At 36.6% G+C, this 18,668-nt stretch overlaps 1 protein-coding gene across 1 annotated transcript; it reads right to left on the bottom strand.

The window, feature by feature from the left end:
* Nucleotides 1-12,737: 12,737 nt before the first annotated feature.
* Nucleotides 12,738-17,160, bottom strand: LOC129529652 (unconventional myosin-Vb-like). The gene is given in 2 exon segments (XM_055375386.1): nt 12,738-14,015; nt 17,107-17,160. Coding segments are annotated over 2 exon segments (1,332 nt in total).
* Nucleotides 17,161-18,668: the final 1,508 nt, after the last annotated feature.

Below are 18,668 nucleotides of genomic sequence, written 5' to 3'. Positions count from 1 at the left end.
CTGAGTAAACCTTTCTAGAGATGCACATTTTGCACTCTATTGGAAAAGTTATCTTAGTTATAATGTTTCTGAAGATGCATTTGCCATATTGAAAGCAAGCAGTCACATACAATTTGATAGACACCAGCACAAATGACAAGAAAAACTTGGTAAAGTTGAAGAGACTGCCTTTGTTATATCTAATATTCTATCACCCCAGATCTATCTTCTCAAATCTCCACATTACTTAGCCTAACCCGATTTTTCTATTTTCTAGAGGAACCCACCACATTGATCAGGTTGATTTATTCACATTTTCCCAAAAATGCTAGGTAGATTCCTTCCTAAATCCATTAGTAAGTTATAGTCTGTATTCCCCATGGATGAACTGTGTTCACCAGTTATGACTCTTAGGAGGAACTTCATAGAAGATCTTCAGTGGCATCTATTGGTACATGTTGGACATTAACTAAAAATGTATAGTTTTAGCAACCAACAGATTCTATTCTTATACCTGTTGGTCATGTCCAGGCAGTTATGTGTAAAATAATTACACAATGTTTCAAAATTTCAAGATGTTTGCCTACCTATATAGTGTCCTTCACTCTCCACTCCAGCTCTCCAAATAATATCCATAATTCAAAGACCAGTTAAATCCTACAGGCATATTCACAGAATAACTGCCCTGAAAACATTGCTTAAATTAATGAAGACCATCTATGGGCAATGCATCTTCAAGAGTTCAAGATCTGATGGAAAAAAGGAAACAAAGAAGAAATTTCAATACAATGTGATGAAAATTTTAAATTATTTCTCTCTTGCAAATTTCCATTGCTTGTTTGAACATTCAGGAGAATAGTACTGCTTTCCCATTGAATGTATAAATAAATGTAAGAATGAAGGTTGGCCATCCCTCCAAATTCATTAAACATTAAATTTTTAAGTAAAAGATAAGAGGGCTGTATGAAAATTAAAATTCATAATTACTTCCAATATAGAAAATAACTGAAATAGACAAAAACACAACCAAATAGAAATGGATATTGCTAAAAATCACCTTCTTAATTAAATTAGTAACAAAAGTGAAATTATTGTTCTATCCATATTGGTGACATTGCTTCTTAAATTATTCAAATTAAAATATATTCTACTGGTGAGTTCAGGAAAAATTGACAATAAAGGAATAGTATCATACACAAAGAAATATAACTCACTGTTTTAGCCTAGCAACTAGTGTTTACAGAACAAGTTACAGATTATTCTGCAATACAAAACAATCCTAAAGTGTTTTTAACCTTAAATCAAAATTCAAATTAGAATTAGAAATGAAATGATGTTCTCATTTCAGCAATGAATGCAGAAGTGAAATCACTTGATTTTTCTGAAGACTGTATTTTTCAGTGTTCATCTGGATTTAACACTTTAAAGAATACCTTTTATTCCTTAAATAACATTCAGTTTGTGAAAGTAAGCACACCTTTTTCAGCTCCGCTTATTCTGCAGAAGGATCCTTCCATATCAAGGATTAACACAATATGCATCGTGGGTTCACAAAGTTCAGTTTGCAGCTATCCTTAGCAAATCATGAGAACCATCTGGACTGATTGATGTGGAGATTGAAAGTAATTGATCCTGCCGTTGAGAAGCTTTTTGAAACATGAAATTAAACAAGATGATATTAAGCATTCTGAAGTTCATCAGAGTGGCACATCAAATGTGTTACTTGCTATTCATTTTCCTTTGTATTTTTATAAAGACCTTTGGCTGGCAGAATGGAACAGAAATAGAAGCTAAAAGATCTAGATATTGATGTAGTGATCAAAGGCATACAGTTGGTTTACTTTGTTATAATAATATTTTATGTGGTACATGAAGACTTTGATCCCTTGACAAATGTCATTTGTAGGAGAGCAATTATTAATAGGATTGTAAGTCTTAATATGCAAGGATCACCATTAATAAAAGTAGACTATTGTAAAGTGAATTAGCAATAATTTTACTTATGAATAAAAACTTATACTATTTCAGGTCATTTTCTTGTTGTTTCTTGAAAAAAGAAGTCCTTTATAAGTCCAGTTAAATATTACCTAATTTTTGCATCAAATTTCATGGTAAACAAGGCTTATTTTCTTACTTTACTGATGTCTAAAAGCTAAATTTCACTGGTGATATATCATTTGTTTAAGACTAGGTAACTGATAACCTAAGCTGAGACCCAAAATTTGTTATTTTCTTTATTTCCAGCACAATATTTTCCATCATGGTATATTACATCTTGCTAAAGCAGCTATGTTTCTTTAGCAAGACAATTGAAAAGCATAAACATTGGTTTACTAGAAAGATTTTTAATATTCCATATTATTTACAACTGTTTGCTTATTTCCATGTATAAAATGACATTGATTCAATAGACTTCTTCCACATTTGCATGATATTCAGCTATAACACTAACTCAGGCAATATTCATATGGCTCCAGAATTAAACCGGTATCTGACCTCCCAATTGAATTAGAAGATAGGCATTTTGTGATTTGAGGGAGACATCCTGTGAATTTACAAATGTCCAGAAAGTGATACAAAAGAAAAACAAAAGACTTTAGTCTAGTTAAAAGTAGTGCTACTATTTCTTGAAATTCTGAAAGCTGTAATAAGTATCACTCCCAAATCTGGGGATAAAGTACAGAAAATGGCATCTTCCAATATAATCTTGGACATATTTGTCATTAAGAAGCACAATGAAATATGACAAATTGTACAGCAACTTTTAAAAATTGCTAATAACTCTTTGTTTATCTCAGTAGTAAAATTTAAATACTGATCCAACCTGACACATATGAACATAACATACCTATTCTGAAAGACAAAGAATATGTATCAATATTTATATTATATTTAATACAAATCATGGAATATAGAATTATAGAATTGTGCCTATTTACCTAGAAAATATTACCCCAATTTTGTTTTTCTAAGCTTCAAGAGAGATTTCATGGAGAAAATGAGATTTTATAAGCAATGCTAGCAAAAAAAGACAACTTAAAAGATTATGGAGAAAAAGGCATATTTTAGATACAAAACACAGATTGAGAAACGCTTAGGGGCAAGAAGTAATGCATCATTGGCCAGTGTAAATGAACCGTTTAAGCAGTAAAATGTGTCCAAGCAAGTGGTGAGTATATTCTGTTCTCTTTTATATATCTAGACAAGTGATTTCAAACACCCACATGGAGCCCTGAGACCCTGGGTGTTCACCTAATGTAAGCCCCAATATAGGAGCTGAGGTCAAGTAATTGAGGGAATATGTCTAACAATCAATAAGCAAATTAGAATGAGCTAACTGTCACACATTCTTACCCTCATCCCTTTGCTGCATTAACTGAGCAAACAGCTCTCTCTAACTACGTAGGAAAAGTGTTAGTACTCAAATAAAAAGGTAAATTTAATAATCTGCTTAAGGCTGTATGAAAAAATGAAGCAATGTGTATCAGGTTTCTTCAAATATATGCATATTGCAATCCACCCTTATAAGTAGATTTACCCTCGATTGTAAGAGCTAAAAGCAGGCAGGTCACGGTGGCTGATGCCTATAATCCCAGCACTTTGGGAGGCTGAGGTGGGCGGATCACGAGGTCAGGAGATCAAAACCATCCTGGCTAACATGGTGAACCCCGTCTCTACTAAAAATACAAAAAATTAGTTGGGTGTGGTGGCGGGCGCCTGTAGTCCCAGCTACTCAGGAGGCTGAGACAGGAGAGTGGCGTGAACCCAGGAGGCAGAGGTTGCAGTGAGCCGAGATCACACCACTGTACTCCAGCCTGGGCGACAGAACGAGACTCTGTCTCAAGAAAAAAAAAAAAAAAAGGAAACATTCTGCAAATATTGAATTTAAATGCATATTTCTGCTTTCATATAGCTTATATGATAATAAAGCTATATGCACCAGCAGATATATTAAGTTTTATATTATATAACATATTATATATATTTTACACTGGATAATGGAAAAATGGTACCTATTATGTTGGTGACCACAATTTTGGCAGCCTTAGAAAAACTTCAGGGCCGGGCGTGCTGGCTCACGCCTGTAATCCCAGTACTTTGGGAGGCCGAGGCGAGCGGGTCACGAGGTCAGGAGATCGAGACCATCCTGGCAAACACGGTGAAACCCCCTCTCTACTAAAAATACAGAAAATTAGCCAGGTGTAGTGGCGGGCACCTGTAGTCCCAGCTACTCGGGAGGCCTAGGCAGGAGAATGGCGTTAACCTGGGAGGCAGAGCTTGCAGTGAGCCGAGATTGCGCCACTGCAATCCAGCCTGGGCGACAGAGTGAGACTCTGTCTCAAAAAAACAAAAAAACAAAAAACAAAAAACAAAAACTTCAGAGCATAAGCCAAAACAATTACAAATAGCATGGCTTTAAATTAATTTTTTAAGAATCTTAAGGTGACAAATATTCTGTCATCTGTCATGCAAATCTAGTTCCACAGAAGGGCAAATTAGGAATCCATTACCTGGAATAACCATTCCTCATGCCTAGAAGAAGAATCTCTACAAGTAGGATTCTTGCTGTTCAACATGCCCTTATAAATTGGAGTCAAACTGAATCATTTTTTCTTGGCAATGGACAAGAAAATCAGACTGTAACTGTAGTTTTGTCACTGAGAATTGGTCAACCATTTCAAAATAGGTAAGTTTTCTCCCTCTGATGTTTCTACTGGGGCTTGAAGGATTGATAAATATGCTTGTATTCTCTGTCAGAATTTTGAACTAAGGGAGAGATACTCAAAGATTCAGGCAGATGGAGATCAAGATGGCAGGTTTATTTTTAAAGGAGCTATGGGGAATCTTTGTGGTAACAATAGATTTTTTCTGTTACTGTAGACACACATACCTTCCCAGCCACAAGTGGTGCTAGACAACTGCACACCTCTCCATCCCACCTCCCATCCCAACAGATACATAGGCATTTTCTTTAGATGTTGATGAAAATAATTATTTTATCACTATATCCAGATAATTCCAACATGCAATATGCTTGTTGAGGTGAAATAATTTTTCTAAGATACAAACAGAAAATATATACGATTGAAATAGACACTAGGTGATATTTCACATATGCAATATGAGCTCTGTTTCTTTGACAAGACAGATGAATGAAGAATTCATGTTTGAATGATTAGCATTAGTCTAAAGTATTAAATAATGAAATTGTCCATATTCTCTGCCCAGTATGATCTTTTAAAATATCATCCACACAAATACAAGTGAGGTCATATTTTTTACAATGAGGCATCAAATTTAAAGGCAGCAAAAAATAATGAATATACCTCTTAGGCTAATTGTTTACTTTATTGGCTTTAATGATATGGAAAGTTGAAGTTTAGAGTGAGAAAAGCACCAAAAAAGAAAATAATCAGTCTCCTGACTTTCATATCTGGTAGTCTTAGAATGAATGTCCGAACTGTCACAGGTCAAATAATGGCCCAGTATGTTTTCAAATAAGTGACACTGAGCACCATGTTTTAGAAGTAAATGATTGTCCTTCTTGATGTTAATCTCACAACTTAAGGACATGCTTGCCAAACATCATAATTTCTCTTAATAACTCATATCAGATAAATCTCCAGTGGAGACCTATGCTCTGAACTCCAGACTTATGCCAAGTAGCCTAATTACCATCTCCACTTGCAGGCAAAATAGGCATCTCAAAGTGAACATACCTCAAAAAGAGCTCTTAGTCTCCTTCTACTATTCTCCCCACTTACCCAGCATCTTCCCCATTCTCACCTTCTCTCATCATGTTCCTCATATCAGGAGGTAATAGAGTCCATCCTTATAGTTATACAGTTATTAAGCCATGAAACACCCTGTTTATACCCTTGGCAGCCCAATTTTTTTTTTAAATTATACTTTAAGTTCTGTGATACAGGTGCAGAACATGCAGGTTTGTTACATAGGTATACATGTGCCATGGTGGTTTGCTGCACCTATCAACCTGTCATCTACATTAGGTATTTCTGCTAATGTTATGCCTCCCTTACCCCCCACCCCCTGACAGGCCCTTGTGTGTAATATTCCCCTCCCTGTATCCATGTGTTCTTACTGTTCAACTCCCACTTATGAGTGAGAATATGCAGTGTTTGGTTTTTTGTTCCTGTGTTAGTTTGCTGAGACTGATGGTTTCCAGCTTCATCTATGTCCCTGCAAAGGACATGAACACATTCTTTTTTATGGCTGCATAATATTCCATGGTATATATGTGCCACATTTTCTTTATCCAGGCTATCATTGATGGGCATTTGGGTTGGTTCCAAGTCTTTGCTATTGTGAATAGTGCTGCAGTAAACATACATGTACTTGTGCCAACCCCATCAAAAAGTGGGCAAAGGATGTGAACAGACATTTCTCAAAAGAAGAAATTTATGCGGCCAACAAACATATGAAAAAAAGCTCATCATCACTGTTCCGGGTCCATCCCGCAGACCCTGGCTGAGCAACAGAAGAAAGGAGTACTCAGACACAAATATACAGGGTAAGAGCAGGCTAGGAGGCTGCAAGCACTAGGGGCAGAGGAGAGTTAGTAGTCTCGATAAGCCAGAGCTGCTTGTATTTATTCAGTACTGGTATAACGTCCAAGGCCTGGAGTCAACACAATTGCTGGGTAATTAACATTTTTGCTCCCTCTTACAGGGAGCAGTCTCATGCTCAGAAGTTCAAAAGTCAGTTTCCTGATGACATAAGTAAACAAGCCTATTTAGATAAACTTCTTTACTTTTCCTTGCACCTACTTCTGACCCTTAGCCTCAGAGAAAGAGAATTTTCTTCCTTCACCTTTATTCTCTCATGAAGCTTTTGCAAGACCTTCCAACCTTTCAAGAAGGCTTGCGTCTTTCCTTATAGCTTCTCCCACCACCCTGACCGATCTCCCACATCACTGGTCATTAGAGAAATGCAAATCAAAACCACAGTGAGATACCATCCCACGCCAGTTAGAATGGCGACCACTAAAAAGTCAGGAAACAATAGACACTGGAGAGGATATGGAGAAATAGGAATGCTTTTACACTGTTGATGGGAGTGTAAGTTAGTTCAACTATTGTGGAAGGCAGTGTGGTGATTTCTCAAGGTTCTAGAACCAGAAATACCATTTGACCCAGCAATCCCATTACTAGGTTTCTACCCAAAGTATTATAAATCATTCTACGTTTTTTTTTGACATGGAGTTTCACTCTCGTCATCCAGGTTGGAGTGCAATGGCATGATCTTGGCTCACTGCAACCACCACCTCCTGGGTTCAAGTGATTCCCTTGCCTCAGCTTCCTGAGGAGCTGGGATTACAGGCACCTGCCAGCATGCCCGGCTAATGTTTGTATTTTTAGTAGAGACAGGGTTTCACCATGTTGGCCAGGCTGGTCTCAAACTCCTGACCTCAGGTAATCCACCCATCTCAGCCTCCCTAAATGCCGTGATTACAGGAGTAAGTCACCATTCCCAGACACCCTCATTTTTTTATAGCTCATACTATGTTAACAAATTTTATCAATAGTAGTTCAAAACATCTTCAGATTCTGTTCCTGTCTCACCACCATCACTACTCCCCTGATTCAAACCACCATCTCTCCACTCTCCAGTTAGGTTTACTGCTATAGCCGCCTAACTGGTCTTCCTACTTCCCTGTAGCCCCTTGCCTTCAGTTTATTCTAGTTTCTGCAATTAGGGTGATTCTTTAAGAATAAGTCAGACCGAGCCATTCTTCTCTTAAAACCCTCCAATGACTTCACTCTCCATCCCACTCAAGGTATTAGTTTCCTCAGGCTACTGTAAAAAATTACCACCAACTGAGTAGGTTAAAAGTATAGAAATTTATTCTCTCACAGTTCTGGAGGCTAGGAGTTCAAAGTAAGGTGTCATCAGGGTCATGGTCTCTGAAGGCTCCAGGGGAGGATCCTTCCTTGTCTTTTCCTAGCTTCTCACAGTTGCCATCAATCCTTGGCATTCTCTGGCTTGTAGTTACATGACTCCAATCTCTTCCTTCATCTTCACATACTTTATCCACTGTGTGTTTTTCTAAATATCCACGTTCTTACAAGCACACTAGTCATTTGATAAGGGCCCATCTGAATCCACTTAACTTGATTGACTAGGCAAGATTTTATTTCCAAGTAATGTCATATTTACAAGTACCGAGAGTTGGGATTTGAACATCTTTTTGGGGAAGACACAATTCAATCCACATTACTCACATCCCAAAGCTCCTTACCATGCACGCATCTCCAGTCCTTTGGTATTCAAAGTGTGATACACAGACCAGTAGCACCAGCATCCCCTGAAACTTGTAAGAAATATAAACTCTCCAGACCACCTGAATCAGAATCTTTATTTTAATGTGAAACCTAGGTGATTTATATGCAAATTAGAATTTGAGAAGCATACCCCTCAAAACAACCTGCCTACTTTTCTTATTATTTCATCTGCTCTTCACACCATATCACTCTGTCATTACTCTGCTTGTGTCATATTGGCCTTTTTGATATTCCTGTAGTGCCTGGACTATTCCTCCCCCAGATATTTGCATGGGTTATTTACTCACCTGCACCAGATATAAAGATATAGTTATTATATATAGTGATATATAATTATACATATGTTATCACATATATAAAACACAGTGCAGTTGTTCCTGGATAATCTATTTTAAATACACATCCTATCAACCCCATTCTTCTTCCTTGCTTTTTCTAATTCAAAAGTATTTATTTTCACAAATTTTTATCCACAGCTAAATATTACAGTGACTATTCCAAGCATTTTTCTATAAAGAAAGGTGTAGTTTACAGATTTGTTCAAAGTGGAAAAATATTTTCATCAGTAGTCTTTCTTCCCTGGTGTTAGGTTCACCCCTGAATATGTTCTGAACTCTTCCGGAGAGGCAGTCCTTCATCTAAATGTCAGTGGGTGGCAAAATGTTATATTCAAATCTGGATTATTCTGATACAGTGTCACTTCAGAAAGTAGCTTAGTTTCATTTCTGGTTGATCCCCTTTGTTAGAATTAGGAATTTAAAAAAAAATCTTTTTATGTAATGAACTTTATAATAATAATAAATCCTGCCCTGTGTTTGTCATTGGCATTAACCTCTGTCTACACCCTCTAATTCTCTAATTATGGCTCCAGTGGGTATAAAAGGTGAATTATGGTTATTTGGCTCATGCAGCAAATTAATTGGAGAAACTGATGACAAATAGTCTGTGAAGAACTACAAGGTCTTGCCCCATGCTGTCCCATTTTAGTTACCATTTAGTTATGTAGGCATTATACAAATGCCTCAAATTAGGACACCTTTGCTGTCTCAGTAGGTCGAGTGTATGAAAATTTACTTTATGCAGAAGAAATAAATTCTAATTTATTGGTTACCAGAATCTTAATATATGAAGGTTCTAAGTAAATATTTCATGAATTGATGGTAGCAGAGTTAATTTTTAAATGTTCCAAGCTCCTAGGTTTTTTTTGTTTTGTTTTTACAAAAGCCTTAAAGTTTGGTACTAAGGAAATCAAAGAATCAACTCCCACCATCATGCTTCAGGGAAAGGGAAAAATGTCTACCTTTGGGTCTAATCTGCCTCCCAGGCGAGCCTACAGGTACTAGAACTCTAACTGCAACTATGATGGCACAGGGAAAATGCATGTATGTAATATGCTTGTCGGCTTCAGCAACAACTCATGTATACATACACATTTACTATATGTAAACAGGTCCCGTATAATACTTAAAACACAAGTGTTTGATCTATAAATATTTGATTCTTAGTATTTAAAATGCTTCTAATGTTTTAAAAGACAAAACTCCACCATGATATCACATTGAACATTAAAATTATTCCCACAGCAACACTTATTTCAGAGAAACAATTGAGAAGTCAGTTATCTTAGTCACCACTAAAGCCACCTGGTGAGAAAAGCCTGAACTAAATTTTAAATATTAAAAAATTAAAGAGACATCTAGTGCAGAGTTCAAACCTTTATGTTGAATTGTTTAAGAGTCATTACTGATTTCATGACACTGATAAGTGTTTGAGATGAAATGATTTTTAAAAATGCAGAGAAAATGCTAACAGAATATTATATAGTTCCCCTAAAGATGCTTCTTCTAACCTCCAAGTATTAAATAAGATTGATCTAAATGTTAAGTACATATAAAGTACATATTTGCTAGTCATCTATAAATTTTAAGTACAATTCCAGTGATATACCTGTATCTTTTGGAAGCGAAGAACTAAACCTGCCATTTCTTAGGCTAAGTAGACGATTCATAAGGTCCTTCCCTCCCCATTTATTCTGATTGCCAAGCTTTTGTTCAGTAAGCTCTTGGCATCTAGTGGTTAACCAGTGACAGCAGACAGTAGTGACCAAGAGAGATGGAGAGAACGATGGTGTAAGACAGTATATAAGGACAGTAAGCCACTGTATTTGTGGAACCACTGCATGTCAAAACTCCTTAACACTCTAACAAGGCATTTTTGGTCTTTTAAGATTAAGGACAGTCCTTACATAAGGGACTCAGTTTCAAACTAAAGTGCATCAAAAAGCAAATTATACTTCACAAACAACTTTAAAGAGGTAGCCACAAACCCAGTTGTTTTAGATTGGCCTTCTAAATGAAGTCAGCACATGGATCCATGTGTGAGTGTCATGGACTTCAGTGATTATGTAACTGTAACTGAAAGAAAAAGGCACAGCTCTGCAGACACCCAAGAGAAGCTGGCATGTTTAATGTGGATGTAGAAGGGATAATGTCCATGGCAACTGATTGGAACACAACTGTCAGCAGCCTCAACACAGGCTAAGACTGGGTTAAGCCCCAGGAGATGCAGAGAACGACTGAGGAAGCTGTGGTCTAAGGGCACAGTACAGAAGGTAGCTTGGAGTGTGCTGTATTTCCTAGAGCCTTTTAAGTTGGGTGGTTGAGTAAAGGAGGGTGGAGGCAGGCTGTTCTACTTCCAATCCATGGATAAATCTCATTTTCTCAATGTAATACAGAGGCAGTTCTTCTATGATTGGCAAACACTATTTGTTCTTATCATGGAAACAGCATACTGCTATCAAGAAATAGGGAAAAGACAGTAAAAAAATGTGTGGAAAGAATATGGAATACCATGCAGCCATAAAAAATGATGAGTTCATGTCCTTTGTAGGGACATGGATGAAGCTGGAAACCATCATTCTCAGCAAACTATCACAAGGACAAAAAACCAAACGTCGCATGTTCTCACTCATAGGTGGGAATTGAACAATAAGAACACTTGGACACAGGAAGGCGAACATCACACACCAGGACCTGCTGTGTGGTGGGGGGAGGGGGGAGGGATAGCATTAGGAGATATACCTAATGGAAATGATGAGTTAGTGGGTGCAGCAAACCAACATGGCACATGTATACATATGCAACAAACCTGCACATTGTGCACATGTACCCTAGAACTTTAAGTATAATAAAAAAAGTGTGGAAAGAATAATATGGGTTTCTAACTGAATGCTTGCTTTTGAAGAGCCCAAAAACAAACAAACAAAAAATTCTAAGAGCAGCAAACATCTACGTCTGTTATATTGCTGAATTACTCTTTTTTAAAATCCTTATTTCATAGGAGAGATATTTACAATTTTGAATTACAAGGTTTGAAAAACGTTGAAAATAACCTGAAAGGGGAAAGTTGACCTAAGCCATTTTATTGTCTTAAAAAAACCCCAACTTTTGTGTAATAGTAATCCCTGAACTGAGTATTTTGAAGGTTTTTCAGATAATCTGATGTGCGAGGTTAGTTTGTTTTACTATTCAGTTGTTTGGAATAGTAGAGCATTATATGACGCTCTTACTGGAGGCTTAATGGTATTAAGAGATTAAAAGCTTTCACATTGTTTGGTTTTTACATCTATAAATAAAACAAGTTGTTATCATTTTCTAATATTTAGCTTATATACATTTTTGTGAGAGTTTTGTGGGACTTGGAAAGTGTATGGACCAGCATCAGACACAAATTATTTTTCCATCTTTCTCACTTGGAGTTTCAGATAGCAGCATTTTAATCATGTCTTCCATTAAACCAAGATTACACAAAAGCATTTGAGGACACTGAGGACTGGCACTTCTAATTTTGCTTCAGAAACCAGTACTCAAAATGTCTGGTTTGGAGGTTAGTAACACTGCTGTCTTTGTATAATCAGCCATTAAAAAATATTTTGGGGACATTTCTCAGAAGTCTCATCCCCATATTTTTGTTCTGAACACATCTCACCACAAACTCTACCACACCTATGGTTTGCAAACTTTGGGAAATGTGAATATATGTCATTATCATGGTTATTAGTACTATTATTTGTTAAAAGCCCTTTGAAGGCAATTTATGTGACTTATAAATAGTTAGTATTTTAATTTGGATATTCTCCAGTTATATGCAAAGATGAAAACTCGACAGCTTCATTTTATAGAATTGGCATCTTTTATACGGCTATGGGGACTGCTTGGTGTCTATAAATTATTATGTATATTTGTTGGACTGAAATCAAACTTAAAATCTTCCACATTTCAAGTGTTTTTATTCTGAGAAGTATGTACAAAAAATAATGCCATAGTTGTGTCTAATTCTGTATAGTTCAGCACCCTCCACAGGCTGTCAATCTCTGATTTGATCTACTTTTACCAGATTTAACAGATCCTTGAATTTACTTTACTGTCTATACTTCCTTTTTGCTCACATTGGGAATCAGACTAAACATGCATCTACTTCTCTGAGGAACTCCAGATTGAGACATGCTGGGATTGACTCCATGGTTAGGGAAGATGGATGAAATGGAAACAAAACAGGAAACATTTGCTTGGCATCTAATAGCAGTTGCTGAGGGTCATTCTGCTCTTGTAGTTGTGCCTGGATCGTTTGTATAAAGGCCACTGTTACCTGTTCTTCAAATTCATTCAGGGGAGGCTAAAGGTTTAAAATTTTGACAATCTGCTGGGTGTTGAGAGAGGCACAAAGGGAGCAGATGGCCTCTGCATCCTCCTGGGTTTTCTTCTTTAATTGCAGGAGCTGGGCTGCTTGGATCAGAGGTTCCATGGTCTGAACTACTCCACTCTGGTGAAGGTTTCTTCCCCAAAGCCACTGCTCAAGCTGACTTATATTGTACCTGAGTTGCATGCCTGTGCTCCAAGAGCAGACGTCCTTCTGCAGGAGCAGGTCATTAAGAGTCACTGCATTGATCATGTAGAAGAGCTGTTTGAATACCTGCAGGATGATCTCAGGGTCCAAGCCCTGGTCACACATGACTGTATGAAAGGCATTCATCTGGCGGATGATAGCTTCCAGGCGGTATGAGTTATCCCCATCTGCCATGCTGGAGGAGTGCTTCTGGGAGTCAGTGGGCTTCACACCAGATAGACCCTGAATGCTTTCATTTTCCAACATGGCAGAAACTATCATCGGCTGTAACACACCCTCGGCAATTTTAAAGAGCTGCTGGTAGATCTGAATGGAAAGGTCGCTCAGTACCTGACGGTATTCGGTGAGGTCAAAGTTCTTAAGGCAGTGTTCGTTGTGCTTTGCAGTATTCTGAGTCATGAAGCCCTCATCCCCGCTGTACCGCTTCAGACAGTGAAGAAGGTGGCAGGTGTTGGATAACAAGAATGACGTCATCTCAAAATCATCACTGTGCTTCTTCAGGACTTTCTTAATGCCGTTGGTGGTGGAGGTCATCAGGGAGTGCACCTTGAGATCATCGTTGGTTTGGTCCACGAGCCGGATGCACATGTAGAGGATGTAGGCGGGGAGACAGGGCACTGTGTCCAACAGCATCTGGGGCTTCAAGTCTGTCACCAGGTTGAGGATGAGGAGGGCCTTGCCCTCTTTGTGGCACTCCAACATGCCCTGGAAATCCTTTTCTTTCCACTGAACTGTGACCTGCCTGTTGAACTCATGGCGCTTCCTCTCACTCTGGGCCAACACCTGGGCAGCTTCTTCATGTAAATCTTCAGTTGCTTTTAGAGCTTCCTCTCATTCTTTTCCTCTTACTTTATTTTTCACCACATAACTTCCTATCGACTAGTATGTTGAATATTTTGCTTATTAACTTTGTTTATTGTCTTCTCCCTCGATTAGAATATTAGCTACTTGAGTACAAGGATTTGAGCCTGTTACATTCACTGCTGAATTTTAGGCTCCTGGAAGATACCCAGCATTCAATAGAGACCACACAATAAATATATGTCAAATAAATGAGCCTGTAAGTTCATCAATTTATTTGCCCATATGCATTAACTTTTGCCCATATACATCCAATAACTCTTGTTATATGAAATCAACTGTACTATTTGCGTCATGTAATAGTTTAAAAATACATATGTGTGTATATAAATATATACAGAGATCATAGACCTAACTCCATCTATATATGTGTGTATGTGATATATATAAATATATACACACATATATATAACTGACATATATATAAATATATACACACACATATATATGACTGACATATATATAAATACATACACACACATAGATATGACTGATATACATATCTATCTTGTGTAAGTGGAATCAGGCAGTATTCAAACATACTTTCAATTAGTAATGACTATAGTTTAAATAAGAGAAAGTTTAAAGATTCTGATAGTTTAAATAAGAGAAAGCAAACATCACTACTACTAGTATTTGGGGAAAAAGATTACAAATAGAGATATTATGATAAAAGCATACAATATTTTTTATGTTTGTGCACTTAGATCCATGTTCAAACTTTGGCTCACCTATACATGTATAGCACATTGGAATATGTGCTACAGTATGCCATTTATAAAGACTGAAAATAATAGTTTATAAACATTATTATTTATTTAGCAACATCATAAGCTTGGTTTCAAAAATACCTGAATTACATAGCATAATCCCTGTGCTGGAGAACAGAACAGTAGCTGCTAAGGGTTAGGGTTAGCTGGAAGACGTGATTAGTGAGGGATAACGTGAAGACATGTACTTTCTTTGTGGTGATAGAGCAGTTCTGCATCCAGATAATGGCAATGGTTACATGAATCCACACTTCATAGATCTATACACACACATCACACATACATTCAAACACATCTGTACATGTAAAATCCTTAGAAATATGAATAGTTTCTGAACCTAAGTTAATGGTATGGAAACAATGTCAATTTCCTGATTTTGGCAACGTACTAGGTTAAGTTAGATATAATCATTGGGGAAAGTTGCCTGAAAATAGCATGGTCATTCGTTTTACTTCTTTTTTTAACTTCTTATGAGTCAAATTATTTTAAAACAAAAGGTATTAAGAAAAGACAAAAATTTGAAAGTTCAAAAATCAAAGCCCATATGAATTTGGACATATTATTTGATTTCTTTTGTAGACCTTGATTTCTTCACCTGTAAAAATGGAATAATAGTATGATTCCTATCTCATTATTGTCATGCTTAAATCATACCACTTAAGTAGGTGCCTATATATATATATATATATATATATATATACACACACACACACATATATCTATATATATGACTGACTTTGACTGACTTAGGTCTGTGATTTAAGATGTGGAAATTGGAATTTACCAGAACATTTGTGAATTGATTTGTTCTAATGCTTCACCAACTGTCATGGTAAAGGACACCTTAGCCCAGCTCATAGTATGAAAACACGTAAATGCTTCTATGTGCCCTAAATTTCTCTTGGTTAAGCTTTATACTTTTTTTTTTGTTTATGACACAGAAATATGATCACAAAGCACATGTGTACCACAATACAAATTTCATGTATTTTGTCTCTGTATTATGTTTTCTTTCCATTTATGTCTTTTCAAGCTAACAATTCCTAATCTCCTAATACAGTGAGCCTTTCAAGCACTTACTTCTTTAGATAGTCATGTCCTTTTAACTAGGATCTCACAGATAAAGTTATCAAAGCATGGAAAAGGATGAAGGACTTGACTCCTTCCCCTCTCCATCCCCCACTAAATTCAATTCGTCCCAACCTTGTATTTGTTTTGTTCTCCTGGAAAAGAAAATATAGTCATCACCCTCAATAAATATACAATCTAGTTAGAGAGATATGACTTCAGAGTAGGATTTCTTAGTTTTGATTTTGATTATCTTCCTTTAGATATTTGGAAAGACCAAAATGCTGTATGCTTATGGACTGCAAGCAGTATGAGTGGAAAACAAAAGTAATAAATGTTACTTCTGACTTTATTATAATGTTAGGATGTTAATAGTTAACAATTACTTACTGAAGGAAGATTTAAATTGAATATTTCTAAATGGGAAAAATTTAAAAAGCAGTTGAGTCCATAAATTTTAGGACCCAGAATCTACTGAGCTAAAAACTCAATGAGAGTTAATTCTCTGTTGGTGTTGTAGCAATTCTTGAGGTTATTTGTGAAGACTCACATGAGAGCTAAACAATAAAAGAGGACTGAGACCATTTCAAGGGATGGAGAACACCTTCCTTTCTTGTTCAGATGATGCTCTGAGACACTGCTGTTTATTTTGACTGCCTCTTTTTAAACAAACTTCCACTTAGGAACTTAAAAACCACCTGTAAACCAACAACCACAAAAAAGTGGGGAACTCAGTGTTTAAGCATTATTGTTCACCAGACACGGTACTGGGCACTTACATAAATGGTATGGTTTAAGCATGACAATAATGAGACAGAAATTCTACTATCATTCCATTTTTACAGGTGAAGAAATCAAGGTCTACAAAATAAATCAAATAATATGTTCAAATTCATAAGGGCTTTGATTTTAGAAATTTTAGATTTTTTTGTCTTTGTTTAATACCAATTATTTTTAAATAATTTGACTCACAAGAAGTTAAAAAATAGTAAAAAGAATGACCGTGTTATTTTCAGCCAACTTTCCCCAATAATTATATCTAACTTAACCTAGTACATTGCCAAAATCAGGAAATTGACATTGTTTACATACCATTAACTCAGGTTCAGACCCTATTCATATTTCTAAGGATTTTACATGTACTCTTGTGTAGGTGTGTGTGAGTGTATGTGTGATGTGTGTGTATAGATATATGAAGTGTGGATTTATGTAACCATCACCATAATCTGGATGCAGAACTGCTCTATCACCACAAAGAAAGTACATGTTTTCATGTTATCCCTCACTAATCACATTCCAACCAACCCTAACCTTTGGCAGCCACTGATCTGTTCTCCAGCACTAGGATTATGCTTTGTAAATCAGGTATTTTTGAAGCCAAAGCTCAGGAGGTTGCTAAATAAATAATATTTTATAAAATGTTATTTTCAGTTTTATAAATGGCATACTGTAGCACATATTCAAATGTGCTATACATGTATAGGTGGCAAAGTTTGAACATGGATCTAAGTGCACAAATGTAAAAAATATTGTACACTTTTATCACAATATCCCTATTTGTAATATTTTCCCCCAAAAGCTAGTAGTAGTGATGTTTGCTTTCTCTTATTTAAATTATCCAAATTATAGTCATTACTAATTGAAAGTATGTTTTAATACTGCCAGATTCCACTTATGTAAGATATCTAAAATAGTTAAACTCCTAGAAACAGAGTAGAATACTGGTTGCCAGGGTCTGGAAGGAGGGGAAATGGGGGGTTGCTGTTCAATGGGTATAAAATTCAGTTATAACAGATGAATAAGTTCTAGAGATCTGCTGTCAACAGAGCACCTATAGTTAATAAGATTCTATTGCGCAGTTAAAAATTTATTAAGAGGATATATCTCATGTTAAACATACTTACTTCATTAACAGAAAAAAATGGAATATTTTACACATAAAATTACATATATGCCTGAATTTCACATTTCGTTTCACAAATTGAACTGGTGCTAAAAAGGTATTTTTGTATTAAAAAACATCTAACTGAAGGAAAAGTTACAAATGAGTGATCCTTCATAAATAAAATATAATCCTAGGGACCGCTGTTTTTCCATTTTGAATACCCTCCACAATTAGTCTTAATAATTATGTTGACTCAATGAAAAATAATGATTTCTCAAGAGGCAATGGAAAATAGAGAATAAGTCCATTCTTGAGAAAATTTATAATTCGTGAAAGTAATTTTTTCATCCTCTTTTCTTATTTAAATCTCAAGTACTCTCTGCCACTCTGTGCTCTTCTTTCTGGGGTAAAATATGCCAGCTATCCACAGTCAGGGCATTCTCTAACCACTCCTCCCTAGAGATGTCTACAGACTTTTACTCAGCTAGACTGTCTTGTTGCCTGTCTTCATAACAACTTCGCAAGACGTGTGGACCATTCTCTTAGGCCCTTGCATGGCAGTGCATAATATATTCCATGCTAGTTATCTAATGAAGTTCACTAAATTAACCACATAAAATACTCTTAGATCTAACAGTACAAACATTTCCAATTATAGGCCGGGTGCGGTGGTTCACGCCTGTAATCCCAGCACTTTGGGAGGCCGAGGCGGGCGGATCACGAGGTCAGGAAATCGAGGCCATCCTGGCTAACACGGTGAAACCCCGTCTCAACCAAACATACAAAAAATTAGCCAGGCGCGGTGGCGGGAACCTGTAGTCTCAGCTACTCACAAGGCTGAGGCAGGAGAATGGCGTGAACCCAGGAGGTGGAGCTAGCGGTGACCCAGGTTGCACC

Source organism: Gorilla gorilla, chromosome 23, assembly GCF_029281585.2.
Source record: "Gorilla gorilla gorilla isolate KB3781 chromosome 23, NHGRI_mGorGor1-v2.1_pri, whole genome shotgun sequence".
Taxonomy (NCBI): Eukaryota; Metazoa; Chordata; class Mammalia; order Primates; family Hominidae; genus Gorilla; species Gorilla gorilla.
Note: the sequence above shows the minus strand (reverse complement) of the source record. Positions and strands in the feature narration are given on the sequence as shown.